Source organism: Entamoeba dispar, genomic scaffold, assembly GCF_000209125.1.
Source record: "Entamoeba dispar SAW760 scf_1105229462253 genomic scaffold, whole genome shotgun sequence".
Lineage (NCBI taxonomy): Eukaryota > Evosea > Mastigamoebida > Endamoebidae > Entamoeba > Entamoeba dispar.
The window spans coordinates 1-14,481 of NW_001855100.1; the positions used below are offsets into that span (position 1 = coordinate 1).

The window sequence follows — 14,481 nt, forward strand, 5'->3', positions numbered from 1 at the left end:
GAGATAATAAATGATGAAAAGAAGGATGAAATAATATGTGTATGTTTTATTACAGAAATTAGAAATATGTAATAAAAGTGTTTAATTTATTGATGCAATTTATTTAACTTTATTTTATTGATATATTTATTTTATTCTTTTTTATTTTTATAATTTTTATTTATATGTATTATTTATTATTAGTGTTTATTATTAATCAGTTATAGATGTTATATGATTAGTATATAATATGTAATATATGATAAATAATAAATATTAATTTCATATGATATAGATAGAAGATATAACAATTAAATAAATAATAATAAATGATAAAGAAATAATAAGAGAAAAGAAATGATATAATAATAAATAAAATATATAAATGAAATAATAAATAAAATCAATATAATATAAATAAAATAATAATAATATAAAAAAAAATAGATATAAATTATAAAAATATAATAAAAATGAAATAAGATAATGAAATATATTCATATATAATAAATTATATATAAATAAAAATATATTCATATATAAAATAAAATATAAATAATAATAATATAAAATTAATAAAATAAGATAAATATAATATATATAGATAAAATGATGATATATATATAATATAAAAATAAAAATAAATATAATAATAAAATACATAAAATATAAAAATAACATAATAATAAAATAATAATAAAAATATGTACTTACATTGAATCAAATATCATTTCTGAATCATTTATAATTCAGAACAATTTAACATAAAATGATATAAAATATAAACAAATATAAATGAATATGGAATGAGTATTTAATTTACTTTTTTATTTTTAGTTTTTTGGAGCAAAATAATAAAAACTATTATTTTATTGATTCAAATTATTTTACCCTATTTAAATATAAATATCAAATAATTCATTTAGTGATATTAATAATAGATATCTAAAATGAATTAAAAGAATGAAGAAAATATTGATAAGAATATTATGATGAATCAATGTAATCAATTTAAATGAAAATGTGATATAAAAATTAATTAAATAATAATAATAATAATAATAATAATAATAATAATAATAATAATAATAATAATAATAATAATAATAATAATTGAATTTAATGTTATTTAAATGAAACTATTGAATATATGAATTGAAACCCGATATTTAATAATATAAAATTAATAATAATCAAATAATTATTATTAAATATAAAAATATTTATTTTATCATTGTAATATATATCAAAGAATGAGTGTTTATGATATGATGTATTAAATCTAATTCATTTCTTATTATTCTATTCATTTATCATTATTACATCTATTATTCATATCTTCTTAATACATTGAAGAATTAAATACATATATTAATTATTCATTTAATTATTTTGATGAAATTAATTTTAATATTCATCATAAATCTATTAATATTGTTGAAATTAATATTTTGTATTAATTATAATTCTTTCTTTTAGAAGATAAAATATATTATCAAATTATGAAATATATGAAATAATAAATTATTCATGTTGATATATTTTAAGATAGAAATATCAAATTAATTTATATTTATAAAATAAATATAATGAATTATTGAGAAATTAAAATAATTAATATATATAGAATTATTCATTGTATTATTAATATTTTAATATGTAAAGATTCAATATGTTGTTTAAAAACATTAGAATTATATTTATATTTCATCATTATAATATAATTATTTATCACTAAAATGATAAAATATATAATATTTATTCTGATAACATATTAGAATATTAATATTCTATGTACATTATATAAGAGAATTGATGTTAGAAACAGAGTATATTGAAGAAAATAAAATAATCATTTGTTATTTAAAAAATCTAATTTTGTGTTTTTATTTTTTATTATTTTTTAGTTTTTCACTTTTAATTTTATTAATGGATTCTATCATCCGTTCTCATCGTCTTTCAACTGAAACTCTTCGTGCTGAAAATGCTCGTTTACGCCTCAACGCTTCCAATGCCCTTTCTGAATTAATGATTAATACTAGAAATAATTCCATTTCATCTCTTCATCCTCTTCTTTCTAACCTTTCTGAGATTCAGACTCTCAACAAACAACTCCAACTAAATGCAGTCCAACTCTCTAAACAAACTAAACACTGGTCTCTTTCAATAACAAAACTTCAAGATACTCTTAATGAACTTGGAAATCTTGAAATTGTGGGTCAAACTATGGAATCTCAACTTAATGACATTGACTCTGCTATTCGCAATCTCATTCTTCTTAAAATTTAATTCTTTCTTCTTTTATCTTTTCATTCGGTTTGCTCTAAAAAAGAAAGGGGTATGATCTCAGCAGTATCACACAAAAATCATAAAACGAAAGTAACTTTAAATTCACAATTATTGTATGCCTATAGTGTTGACTTTGGTAAAACAGTAATACCCCGTTTAAAACAGTTAGTGATTGCCGTTTGCTAGTGGGGGTTTAGGGTTAAGCATATATAAGGTGTTGTTACGATTAAAAATGAGTTTTACAGATGGTTGTTGACATTAAAGAAAATTGACTATACCGTGATGTTTTATGGGTGTGCTCTTCTTAAGATAAAGTGTTGATGTACATAATGGTGAATTTCAAGCAATCTTCTTTATTTTAAACTAAAATTCAAGTAAGAGTTTAAATGAAGAACATTTGAATAATAGGCCTGAAAGGAACTTTATTTCAAAAGGAATAAGCTACACTGAAGACACAAACCTGATCAGTCCTCAATTCAATGAAAATTTCAGCAGGTAAATAGTATTAAACTATTCTCCTTATCTTGTTTGATTAATTCCTTTTTTTTTTCTCTTTGTTGATACTTCATCATTCTTTTGTCACTCTTTTCGAACAAACTTGGAAAACATAGTCCACCAATCTCATGTTATCAGTTAGTATATTAAACCCCTCTTAGTCTCTTTTCTTTATGACTATTTCTCACCTTTCCAAGGATTTCTTGTTTTCCAATAATTGAACTTTTCAGTAACAACCAAGAGCCACAACAAGATATACCTCTTAACAAACAAAAGTCTGCACATCCAATACCTTATAAACTGGTTTTAAAACATTTGAAAGAGAGAGGTATTAAAGATAAAAGGAAGGGAAAGTGGAGATAGATATAATAATAAAGAGAAGAGAAAAGGAGATAATGTTTTAAAGAAACAAATAAAGGAAGTGTGGAGATGAAATAAAGAAGAACAATGCATTAATAAATAAGAGAAGTCACAGAGAGAAAGAAGAGTATAAAAGGAATAAACAGAAGAGAGATTAAAAAGAAATTGAAAAAATAACACAAAACATTTAGAAGATAAGAAAGTGGGAAGAGAATCAAAAAAGTTAATTAGATAAAGAAGATTCAGATGGAGAAGAAGTATCAGGAATCGAATTTATAACAACAGGAGAAAGAAGATGACGATTAGAAGCAACTCTATCACTCATCACTTCAAATTGGATTGGAGTAGCTCTATTAGATGTATCAGCAAGATTAATTTCTAAATCAGGATTTAAATCAGTTTGAAGAGGTGATTTAGTTGATGATAAAGCAGAAGTACACATGACAATCTTTTTCTTAGCAACTCTCTTTAGTTCATCAGCACAACCTGATTGTTGGACAAGATGATTAAAGATAGTATTTTCGTTATCAATTAAATGAGAAGGAGAATCATTTTCTACTAATTTCCCTTTATCAAATACAAACACTTTATTAGTATCCATAATACTTTGTAATCGATGTGCAACAGTAATTACTGTACATTCATTGAAGTTCTGTTTGGTTGAGCCAGATTAGGCCACGGCATGTAAGACGATTATGAGGTATTGACAAATTAAGAAATGCTGTGAAAATATAAAAATAAGGAAGACTATCCCATCAAAGTGATGATATTATTGTCTTTATGAACTGAAGAATAACCCTTCGGCATAGAAAAAATATAGTTCTACTATTTTAGAAAAAGTAATGTTCGTATCAGAACAATCTCTAATGAAGAAACTAGTTTATTAATCCTCATAAGGAAAAACAAATAAATCATGAATAAAGATAAGTTAGTATGTAAATAAAAATTATTATACCATTTTAAGTTTTTCTTTTTTTTATAAAAAAATCAAAAAAATACTGAAAAGGGTGTTTCAAAACTTGATTAACTATGTCAAACATTCGATTTGATTTTATTAATGAAAATAAAGAAGCACGACAGAAAGAAAGGTCACAGCTGAGGACTTCAAGGAGAGTGCAATCTTTAGCAAAACGGAGAACAGAGTATCAATCACAAGTTCAAGAAGAGTCAAAAATGGAAGAAGGTGATGAGGATGATTTTTTGGTTCGTGGGACAGGGAAATTACAACGTCAGACTCAAACAATAGAATCACCAAGCGCACGCAGGCAACACACTCGATCTATTTCTTATTTTGCTAATTCTTTAGTTGAATCACAAAACGTTCCAGAAAGAGTTAAAGAGTTGTTAGAACAACTTTTTCAGGGGATAAAATTAAATGGATATACAAGTTACAAAGTTATTGAACCAACAGGACTTATTCCAGTTCTTGTCAATTTTATTAATCATCCTAACTCATCAGTTTCTGCACTTTCGATTGAGATAATCAATTTACTTTTACTTGAGTCGTCAGACTTTGTCACTGGATTTATTAATGAAAAGATAATCTATGCTCTTTCACATAAAATAGAAACTGCACCAACTGAATTAAGAATTACAGTTATTACACTAATTGGAAATATAGCTGGTGATCGTGCGGAAACAAGAGATTACCTCCTTGGAGAAAATGTTGTAAGCTTGATTCAAAAATTAGCTAGTATGTATAGTAACGTAACACCAATGAAAGAAAGGTTAATGTTTTTGATTTCAAATTTATGTAGAGGTCAACCATTTGTAGATTTAGAGAAAGTACAAATGTTACTTCCTTACATTTTGTCTTCAATCAAACAAAAGAAATTTGATAAAATTATGGCTGATGCACTTTGGGGATTTTCTTTTATAGTCTCTAACCCACAAAATATTTGTAAATTTCAGGACTCTGAGCTATTAGAAACAATTCTTTCATGTTTATCAACTACAAATAATGATATTATTGGTGCTATATTAGCTGTATTAGTTAGTTATATTGATAATGATGTTTCCAGTGCAAATTGGTTATTTGAACATAATGTAATAAGTCATTTAAATATTATTATCCATTCACAATGTGATAGTAAAACAAAAGTTCATGCAGCTTTTGTATTATCTGAGTTAGTTCTTATACCAAATACAAAAGTAATACCAACATTAATATCAAATGTTTTTGTAGATTTACCACCTTTAATTAGTAGTAATTATAGTGATTTTGAATTTAAAAAAGAAATTGGGTGGCTTGTAACTAATTGTATTTTATCAATTAAATCACCAAAAGAATTACTTAAATTATTATCTATTAAAGACTTTTATTTAATGTTCATGTTATTCTTTGATGATGATAATACAAAATTTATTACTCAACTTCTTAGTTGTGTGTTTATCCTTTCTGAGTTTGATCAGAAAACAAATTTTTGTTATCATATTATTGATAATTTACAAGAAAGAAATCTTGACAATATTCTTTCTTCATTTGAACTCTCTAAATTCTCTTCAAATTCTTTAGTTATTGAACAACTAAATAAAATTAAAAAATCAATGAAGTACGTAACTTCTTCATTATTTTAATGTTCATTCATAAATTGACTTTAAAAAATATCAATAACGTTATTATTGAAAAATTAATCAAAATTGACTTCTTCGTTGATTACATTTGATTTGTCTTGTAAAATATGAATTTTATTATTAAAGCTCTGAAGTAAAATTTTGTACTAATGCTGGGTTATGTCCTGTTTGTTTAAAAAATGCGCTTTTATTTTTACTTGAATTTGTAGAAACTCGTGGCCTTGTTAGTGGTGGTTGTTTATCTCCAGCTGTACTTTTTGATCCTAATACCCATTTAGAAGCTCTATTATTGGCTATACTAATTGATGAAATAATACCATTTTCTTCTATACTTTTAGTTTCTTCTAATTTAGCACCTTCTGCTTTTGTTTCTTCATTATCCCTTGTTACATCGTTTATACTTTCATTTTTAAACTCTTCTTTGCTACCATCTTTTGCCTCATGTATTTCAGAATTTTCGCTCTTTTTTTCTTTTTCTTTCACTAATTTCTTCGAACTAGAAACTTTACTTAATCTTCTATCATCTGGATGGTTTGATGAATATTCATTAAAACACACTTTACAAACACGTTCTAAAACAGTACTCTGTGGTGTAATTGGAATTCTTCCTTTACTACATTCTCCACAAATACATTTACCACATTTTCTGCAGTGATGTCTTCTATTAACAAAAGTAAATTTAACTTTACATAATGCACATTCAGGTGAATCACTGTCAGGAACAAAAACAGGACGAATGAATTCATCTTGACCCTTGTCTCCAATAGTTTCTTTAGCATTTTTTATTTGTTCACTAATATTTTTAAACCATAACTCTTTTTCTTCTTTACTCTTAGCAAACACAACAAAACTTCGTTCTGAATTCATTATCTGAAATGCGTTTTGAATTTTATCTGTGTCTTTATTGTCTTTAATAATTGTTGTTTTCATTTTAAATACTTCACTAATTTGTACAGAATGTTCATTTCCTTCTCCATATATAAGAATATCATTAAATAATACAAAATATCTTTCCTTGTTTGCTTTACGACATACTTTTGTTAATTCACCTTCTTGTACAAAAAATCTATGAGCCTGAACAATATCTTTTTCATACTTTTCCCCTTTTTTAACAACACTTTCATTAAAAGCAGAATAATTTGTTAAAACCTTCTTCATTCGGAATAGTGCTAATCTTCTTTCAGATTCTTTAATAGATTCATTTACATCTTTAGTCACTTCTTCCATTTTAATTAATGTTTCATTAAGAATACCATAATCTTTATGATCTTTTGGAGTATTTTTTTGAAGCTCTTTTAATAATAATACATATCTAGGTAGTCTTTGAACTGGCATGATTAAAAATGAACGTAAATCATGTTTGATATCACCAGGTAAATTTTCTCTGCACTGTTCAAGCAACTCATTCATAGATTTATTTTCTTCCCAATCAGCAATAATATTAAATGCTTTTTCATTATAACTAACGAATTGTTTATATGCTTTTAAGAAAGGGACTATTGTCTTAAATTTAACTATAATAACATCTTCTAAATCTTCATTTTCATCAGTACTCATTAATGTTTTCTTAAGCTGTTCATTTACTGCAATAATTTGATCAAAATCTCTAAAAACATCATCAACCTCTTCTTGTTTTGCTATTTTTGATTGCTTAAGTACTTCATGATAATACTTCTCACAGTCTTCCAAAGATTTGACATAACTAATTTCTGTAGCTAAAATTTCTTGTGCTACTCGTTGTCGTTTAGTTAATGGTTTTTTGCTTTCTTTAGTGATTCCTTCCATAAATTAATTTAAGTTCTCTTTGTTCGACTTTATTCTTTTTATTTAAAAAAATATGAGTTGAAAAGAAAGCTTAAAAAAGAAATTTTTTTTTTATTTATTTCTTTCGTTTTAATAATAAGGAAAAGTATTAATTCATAAATAAACAAGAGAAGAATTATTGAAGAACGATTAAATTCACTTAATAAAATAATATACAAATACCATGGTTTAAATTTTTACTTCTTATGCACCCTTCTTTGATAATCGATATACATTCTTTTATATGTTTCAATACTTATTTTGCCTTCTACAAGGAGTTGGTCAATATCTTTCAATGATAAAGTACTAACATCAGGTAGTGGTTCATTTTTATTGACTTGTTGTTGTTTAAGTTTTTGAGCAATTTGACTAAATTCTTGTTGACTTGTAGTAGAACGAAGTGTTTGAGGAAGTGAAGGATCAACTTGAGGCAAAAATTGATGACTGTAATCAAAACGGAAAGCAGAGTTAGGGTGTGGTTGTATTCCATTTGGTTTTGGTAATAGACGAAATGGGTTATACCCAAATTGATATAAATTATTTGTTTGATAATAATCTAATGGATGTTGACAATAGGGAGAAGTGTTATATCCATATGGAGGATAGAAAGATTGATGTTGGTATGGATATGGAGTGAAAGGAGGAGAAATTGAATAAGGGGAATGAGGATTAATACCGTTTCTTTCTTTCCATTGACCAGTTCTATCATCAGAAGATCCTTGTTTTAACTGTTGAATTTGTTGTTGAAGATTAGCTTGAATTTCTGAAAGATTTTCCTTTTTTTTCTTTAGAGGAGGATAATTAGAAAAATCTTGTTGAAGACAAACTAAAACATCTAAACTGTTTGATGAATCATTCCATCGTTGTAATAAAGGATGAACGATCGTTCTATCAGCCATAGCGTAAGGATGTTGAGGGACAATAACCATATCAGGAGAAGGGTCAGTAAAAAAGAAAGGGGGTTTCATAGGATAGTCGTAAGGAAACATTACCATGATAGGAATATTATATTGAACACCTAAATATTGAATTGGAATTGTTCCAACTAAAGTTGCATACTGTGAATAATTAAGAGGATGAGGTAAAACTGTTGGTGACATAGGAAATGCTTTTTGAATTGCTTGTATTTCAATTTCTACTCGTTTATAGTATATGTACATTGGTTTTATAGACAAAAAAATTTGTTCAGAGTCGGGACATTCATTATTATTCACTTTCCTTAATTCTTTAGCTTTTTCTTTTTTAAGTTTTCATGTTGTGGTTAATCAATTTCCTCTTTCTCTTTTGGATTTCTTTTTTTATTATTGTTACTATTTAAAATAGTTAATTTTTTTAAAATAAATTATAATAGAGAAGTTCGGGATGAGTTTATTTTTATTTGGTGTAGATCCAGTTTTAGACATTACGCTGCACCAGAAGATTTTGGAAATATATAGAAAAGTTAAATTATTAAAAATCAAAAAGGAAAATTCCTCATTTATTTCGAAATGTAAATAAAAAATAGCATTATTTTGTTTTAGAAAATAATGTTATTACATTAAATAGGAAAAAGGTTTAATTAAAAAAAAAAAGAAAGAAGAAAAAACTAAAAAATAGAATAAAACAAAGATGTCAAGGGCTGATGCATTATTTCAAATACTTAATGGACTTGGACCACGAGTAGAACAACAATTATTTTTTATTTTAGATTTTCAAATAAGTTATAAAACTGATATTTGTACAGTTCCAGTAGAGATTTGTATTAAACCAACATTATTAAATGGAACAATTAATATTGAGTGTTTTCAAACGATTATTAATCAACCAATTCCTATTCAACATTTTCTTAATTCTAAGCACTATACAGATTTTGAACATGGAATTTCACAAGAAAATAATCCAGTTCCACAAACTGATTTTGATTTTTTATGGAAAAAAATTAACTCATTTATTAAATCAAATATGTCAAAATATAGTGATTCATCAATGTTACCAATTGTTATTTGTACACCATTTATATCAAGTGTTCAATGTATTGAATTTTTAGCTTCTCAAGCTAAAGTCTCTGATGTAAGAAGAAGTGTTTTTAATACTATGTTTTCTGTTGACGATTTTGTTGAATGTGTTAATAGATTTAAAGAAATTATTCCAAATACTAATGCAATTTATAATTTCTATAAACCTTTAGTTTGTTGGACTTGTAATAATAATTTTAAATGTGATTTTCATAAATCAAATGGAACAAGAACTTTTTGTTGTTCAAAAACAAATTCAGAATATTTAGCTTCAACACTTTGTGATTTGTACAAAACAATTAAATCAAAAATATTTGTTGCGTCAGTTCCTCCTCAAGTCCAATCAATGGTTCCTCAACAACAATTATATTATTGATAATTTTATCCTTTTTTTTTGTTTATTTGTGTTTTTGTTTTTTGTTTTAATTAATAAAAAATCGTTTAAAATGATTAATTGTTTTTCATTTCACTTAATAAATAAAATTATTTCAATTATTCATTTTTAAAAAAAATTTATTAAAAAATAAATTTATAGAATTGATATTTATTCTTTTCAAAACGTCTGACATATTTTATATATTATTCAAATACTTCTATTTAAAGAAAAAAAAGACATACTTTATACAACTAACTGTTTTATCAAATAAAAAAATTTCAATCTTTCCATAATATCATTTATAACTTATTTTTTTTATGTTAATTTTTTTTAATTATTCAATTTATAGAAATGTTTCCTATTTAAAAAATATTACAAATTACATTTTTAGAAGTAATTTTTTTATTCCGTGATTAACTTTCATTTTTAATTTATCTATTTATTATCAAGATTTTATTTTCATAAAACATTCTATTATTCTTTGTTATAGTTATTACTCATTTATTTTTTACTATCACTTTCACTCTTTTAATACTAGACAACTTGTTCTTTATCTTTTTTTTTCTATATTTCGTTTAATAAAGTTTATTTGATCTTAGTTGGTACTCTGTTATGCAAGAATTTCTTCTTGATAAAAATGGTTTCAACGCTAAATTAATTTTTAGTGTATTATGAAATAGTCATGATGATAGTTGAGTTGAGTGTATTATTTACAAAAACTAGTTTGAACAATAAATTTGAAAATTGAATAAAAAGGTGATACCTGATGAAGTACTCAAAGTATAAATCTTTTAAATGAAATGCTAATACTTCAAAGAAGATGGTATATTATTTTAAAAATTCTAGAAAAAATCTTAAATAATTAATCAAATGAGTAACAACACTGAAGTTGAACAATACGCACAACAATCGCTAACTCTTCCTGATGGCTTCGAAGATCCATTACATCCATTTCATGATGTTTATATTTATTTAAAAAAAAATGAAGAATGTAGAAATGCTTGTTCTCAACAATGTCTTATTTTACCACAAACTCAAACTGAACCACATTTACCAATAAACAGAATTCCTGATCCTGGAGTAAATTTCAGAATTGTTCCTGAGTTTCTCTTTCTTTATAAAGATAGGTTCACGTCTCATCGTAATGAAATTCAGTCAATCATTTCAGGACTACCACCTTCAAGTTATCCATTTCCATCATTTGATGAATACAATAAACTAATCAAACAATCTCCGAAAATAGAATATCTTGCATCCTTTCAGAATACACAAATTATTGAATTACTTAATTATTCAAGAAATATTTGTAAATCAAAAACGTCTTACCCTCATGTATTCTTAGAATGGTTATATGCCCTTTTACTATTTCTTCAATCTCCTTTTGAACCAGAAGTTTCTGCTACTTTAAATAATATTTTAAAATATCTTTGCCGTGCAAAACATGCAATTCTAGATCCACATGATAGTATATTACCATCATATAATGTTATTATTGCTATTCTCGGAATATATTATGGGGAAGCATCAGAAGATGATATTCTTTAATTTGAATTATGTTAGTCTTTTTTTCAAAAATCAAAAAATTTTCATACCTAGTTTATTTTTAGAGCATAAATTCCAGAATATTCTTTATACTATAAAAAGAAAAAGAAGAACTTAAAATTTATAACTACTTAATGCCCCACGAATCAATAATACTCGGAAAGAACCATGAAGAATTTCTTAAAAGCCTTGGGTTTTACCAAAAAATTAAAACAGACAACCACTGTGTTTTTAGAACACCAAATGATAAAGTTATTATTGATCATATTGTTAGTCCAAGTGATGATACAAGAACTGTTCTTCGTCTGTTTTTTATTAATTTTGTGAAATTGTTAAAAGTAAATAATAGACCAATGGAAGAAATTGCTTCATTAATTCCAATTCAAGAAATAAACTCTAATGGCAAACCAGAAATTGTCGTTGCAGGAGAAAAATTAGAGTTTGATCAAGATTGGCATAATAAACTACCATCTGACCAAATAAATCGTTGGTGGTTAATTTTTGATTTTGCTTTTAATCTTTCAAAGAAAATTTAATGGTTTTGTCAACTAAAGAATGATAACTATTCATTGTTTGTACAGTGTTATTATTTTGGTTTTTTATATTTTAATTCTTTGTTATTTTCTTCAAAAATTTATTAAATTCTTTGTTTTGAAATAGAAGGGGAATAAAAGAAATATTATTTATTGTAAAATTTTTTATGAACATCATTTTCTCATATATAATTTTAAACTTAAACTTTTTATTACATTTTTATAAATTTCATGAACAAATCAAAACAGTTAGACTCATATTCAGTACTCATAATTTGTCAATACCTTAAAACACCTGAAGATTTTATTAATATTATTTGTGTTTGTAAAAAATTAAATGAAACATTAAAAAAATTTAGATGGAATCCAATATCTATTAAAACTAAAAAATTATTCCCTTTAATTCAAACTCAACACTTATATTTTCCAACAGATGAAAGAATACCAACAATTGAATTTTATTGTTATGATTGTAAAATAACTTTCTCTAGATTCTTCTTTACTTCTAATAAACAAAAAACTAAATTTAAATGTATTGAATATACATTAAATGATCGTATGAAATTTGGTAATAAAATTCCTAAACTGATTAAATCGTTTGGAAAAGAGCTATTTGCTGATTCGAAACTCGAAAAAATTATCCCTTGTTCTCCGCGTCCTCATTGTTCTATCATTAACAATTTAAATAATAATATTCTAAATTCTGTTAATGAAAATCCTCAATTAAATCATTCAAAGCATCAAAGCGTCTCACTAAATCTTCAACCTGACTTTCTTGAAGATAGTGCTAATGAACCAACAGACCAACAAAAAGAAGAAAACAAAAAATTCTTACAAATACCGAGTCACATCCAAAGTATTGGCTCTGATTGTTTTTTGAATTGTTCTTCACTAACATTTATTAAACTATCAAATGAAATCACAGAATTAGGAAACGGTGCGTTCAAAAATTGTGCTAAAGTTAGTCATCTGATATTGTCAACAAATATCACTTCTTTACCACCAACACTATGTTATGGGTGTCATTCTCTCTCTCAAATATCTTTTCCCCCTTATTTAGTTTCAATTGGTGATAACGCTTTCGCTCAATGCACTAATTTAGTATCAGTACAACTACCTCAAACAATAACATCAATAGGTTCGTTTGCTTTTTGTGGTTGTTCTTCTCTTCGTTCAGTTAATATTCCGTGTATTAACAAAATAAATCCCTACACGTTTAGTGAATGTTTCTCTCTCTACCAAATAAGTATTCCATCTACAGTAACTTCAATTGACGTCTGTGCTTTTAAGAAATGCACCTCATTAACACAAATCAATTTATGCTCTTCTCTTGTAAAATTTGGGGATAGTTGTTTTTATCAGTGTCATTATCGTTTGTTTAAAGATTATATTCTTCCTGAACGATGTTTTATAAATTATAATTAAGTGGTTGTTTCTATTTATTTATCTAAGTGTTGAATAAAACAGTAAATTCAAAAATATAAATGATTGTCAATTACCAGCTTTTAGAACAGAAACCTAATGAAGTACAAAGTTGATTTCCAGAAGCAGGTAAATCATGAGATAAATCGATGAGTTGGATTTTCATGAAACTTTCTAAACAAAGTCTTTCATTAGGAGAGGATTGACAATAGTTGAGGACATTTTTAGTAAGAAGAAGATGAGGAGTACCTTTAGCGATTTTGTCAATGACATAATTTCCGATATTTTCACAAATGGAACAAATTTGATTAAGAGAATTTGTGTTATTGAGAATAGAGAATAAATATTTACCATTAGGATTTCTTAATTCATTAATGAGATTATTTAGAATAGTATTAATGTGTTTATTTCTATGAAGTCTAAGTTTAATTTGATTAGTAAGGGATTTAATGTTGTTGTCATAGAATTTACGAGATATTTGACAGACAATTGTATCTCTCAACTTAAGAAGATTTTTAATTTTCAAATGATCAGCTTTTGATTTTCTTTTGAAAAGACGATTCATTTCAAGTAAATAGAATTCAATGTTTCTTGCTTTTTTAATAGCTTCTTCACCAATTAATTTTAGTTTTTCTTCTTCTTTCTTAATCATATTATAAATTTTATTTCTTCTCATATAAAATTTAGGACTTAATTTTCCTTTACATTTAGATATTCTTTTACTAAGATTTTGTGCATTTCGTTTATATTTAATTAAATTATTATTAATTAAATCTTTTTTATGAATAATAAGTTGTGCTTCATGAATCATTATTTTTTCAAATTCTTCAATTCTTTTATTAATAATTTCTTCATTATATCTTTCAAGTTTTTGTTTAATACTTTTTTCAATAATATTTAATGGTTTTAAACTTTTATTAATATCTTTCATTTTATTTGTAGCAGTTATAATTTCTTCTTTAGTACCACTATTTGTTTTTTTAATAATTTTATTAACTAATATTTGAATTCTTTTCTTTTTATCTTTTATTATTTTAATTTTTCTTTGAAGTTCTTTTTTAATCCATTCAATATTTTCTTTTCTTTTATATTTCATTTCTTCAATTTCTTTTCT

The 14,481-nt window shown here is 24.9% G+C and overlaps 10 protein-coding genes across 10 annotated transcripts, besides 26 other annotated features; 6 read left to right on the forward strand and 4 right to left on the reverse strand.

The window, feature by feature from the left end:
• Positions 1–98: 98 nt before the first annotated feature.
• Positions 99–148: a microsatellite.
• Positions 149–197: a sequence feature (AT_rich).
• Positions 198–222: 25 nt separating this feature from the next.
• Positions 223–347: a microsatellite.
• A 2-nt stretch (positions 348–349) lies between these two features.
• Positions 350–466: a microsatellite.
• Positions 467–468: 2 nt separating this feature from the next.
• Positions 469–513: a sequence feature (AT_rich).
• Positions 514–518: 5 nt separating this feature from the next.
• Positions 519–681: a microsatellite.
• Positions 682–827: 146 nt separating this feature from the next.
• Positions 828–898: a sequence feature (AT_rich).
• Positions 899–1,021: 123 nt separating this feature from the next.
• Positions 1,022–1,093: a microsatellite.
• A 29-nt stretch (positions 1,094–1,122) lies between these two features.
• Positions 1,123–1,883: a repeat region.
• Positions 1,884–1,908: 25 nt separating this feature from the next.
• On the forward strand, positions 1,909–2,268 carry EDI_256130 (uncharacterized protein; the record flags this gene model as incomplete). Its single annotated transcript, XM_001739601.1, has 1 exon — positions 1,909–2,268. The coding sequence occupies one exon, from the start codon at positions 1,909–1,911 to the stop codon at positions 2,266–2,268; it is 360 nt and encodes a 119-aa protein (XP_001739653.1).
• A 1,078-nt stretch (positions 2,269–3,346) lies between these two features.
• Positions 3,347–3,724, reverse strand: EDI_256140 (uncharacterized protein; the record flags this gene model as incomplete). The annotated part of the gene is made up of 1 exon (XM_001739602.1): positions 3,347–3,724. The coding sequence occupies one exon, from the start codon at positions 3,722–3,724 to the stop codon at positions 3,347–3,349; it is 378 nt and encodes a 125-aa protein (XP_001739654.1).
• A 335-nt stretch (positions 3,725–4,059) lies between these two features.
• Positions 4,060–4,121: a sequence feature (AT_rich).
• Positions 4,122–4,152: 31 nt separating this feature from the next.
• Positions 4,153–5,700, forward strand: EDI_256150 (importin subunit alpha-1, putative; the record flags this gene model as incomplete). Its single annotated transcript, XM_001739603.1, has 1 exon — positions 4,153–5,700. One exon carries the CDS (start codon positions 4,153–4,155, stop codon positions 5,698–5,700), a length of 1,548 nt encoding a protein of 515 aa, XP_001739655.1.
• Positions 5,701–5,817: 117 nt separating this feature from the next.
• EDI_256160 (FYVE, RhoGEF and PH domain-containing protein, putative) lies at positions 5,818–7,482 on the reverse strand (the record flags this gene model as incomplete). The annotated part of the gene is made up of 1 exon (XM_001739604.1): positions 5,818–7,482. One exon carries the CDS (start codon positions 7,480–7,482, stop codon positions 5,818–5,820), a length of 1,665 nt encoding a protein of 554 aa, XP_001739656.1.
• A 70-nt stretch (positions 7,483–7,552) lies between these two features.
• Positions 7,553–7,582: a sequence feature (AT_rich).
• Positions 7,583–7,697: 115 nt separating this feature from the next.
• On the reverse strand, positions 7,698–8,660 carry EDI_256170 (uncharacterized protein; the record flags this gene model as incomplete). The annotated part of the gene is made up of 1 exon (XM_001739605.1): positions 7,698–8,660. One exon carries the CDS (start codon positions 8,658–8,660, stop codon positions 7,698–7,700), a length of 963 nt encoding a protein of 320 aa, XP_001739657.1.
• A 133-nt stretch (positions 8,661–8,793) lies between these two features.
• Positions 8,794–8,850: a sequence feature (AT_rich).
• Positions 8,851–9,060: 210 nt separating this feature from the next.
• Positions 9,061–9,109: a microsatellite.
• On the forward strand, positions 9,109–9,870 carry EDI_256180 (uncharacterized protein; the record flags this gene model as incomplete). Its single annotated transcript, XM_001739606.1, has 1 exon — positions 9,109–9,870. The coding sequence occupies one exon, from the start codon at positions 9,109–9,111 to the stop codon at positions 9,868–9,870; it is 762 nt and encodes a 253-aa protein (XP_001739658.1).
• Positions 9,864–9,922: a microsatellite.
• Positions 9,923–9,964: 42 nt separating this feature from the next.
• Positions 9,965–10,043: a sequence feature (AT_rich).
• Positions 10,044–10,159: 116 nt separating this feature from the next.
• Positions 10,160–10,277: a sequence feature (AT_rich).
• A 417-nt stretch (positions 10,278–10,694) lies between these two features.
• Positions 10,695–10,737: a sequence feature (AT_rich).
• A 3-nt stretch (positions 10,738–10,740) lies between these two features.
• On the forward strand, positions 10,741–11,415 carry EDI_256190 (uncharacterized protein; the record flags this gene model as incomplete). Its single annotated transcript, XM_001739607.1, has 1 exon — positions 10,741–11,415. One exon carries the CDS (start codon positions 10,741–10,743, stop codon positions 11,413–11,415), a length of 675 nt encoding a protein of 224 aa, XP_001739659.1.
• Positions 10,832–10,854: a sequence feature (AT_rich).
• Positions 11,274–11,295: a sequence feature (AT_rich).
• A 131-nt stretch (positions 11,416–11,546) lies between the features above and the next one.
• On the forward strand, positions 11,547–11,948 carry EDI_256200 (uncharacterized protein; the record flags this gene model as incomplete). Its single annotated transcript, XM_001739608.1, has 1 exon — positions 11,547–11,948. One exon carries the CDS (start codon positions 11,547–11,549, stop codon positions 11,946–11,948), a length of 402 nt encoding a protein of 133 aa, XP_001739660.1.
• Positions 11,949–12,007: 59 nt separating this feature from the next.
• Positions 12,008–12,056: a sequence feature (AT_rich).
• A 22-nt stretch (positions 12,057–12,078) lies between these two features.
• Positions 12,079–12,175: a sequence feature (AT_rich).
• Position 12,176: 1 nt separating this feature from the next.
• Positions 12,177–13,370, forward strand: EDI_256210 (uncharacterized protein; the record flags this gene model as incomplete). Its single annotated transcript, XM_001739609.1, has 1 exon — positions 12,177–13,370. The coding sequence occupies one exon, from the start codon at positions 12,177–12,179 to the stop codon at positions 13,368–13,370; it is 1,194 nt and encodes a 397-aa protein (XP_001739661.1).
• Positions 12,247–12,303: a sequence feature (AT_rich).
• A 70-nt stretch (positions 13,371–13,440) lies between the features above and the next one.
• EDI_256220 (uncharacterized protein) lies at positions 13,441–14,298 on the reverse strand (the record flags this gene model as incomplete). The annotated part of the gene is made up of 1 exon (XM_001739610.1): positions 13,441–14,298. One exon carries the CDS (start codon positions 14,296–14,298, stop codon positions 13,441–13,443), a length of 858 nt encoding a protein of 285 aa, XP_001739662.1.
• Positions 14,110–14,159: a sequence feature (AT_rich).
• Positions 14,280–14,467: a microsatellite.
• Positions 14,339–14,465: a microsatellite.
• Positions 14,376–14,481: a microsatellite.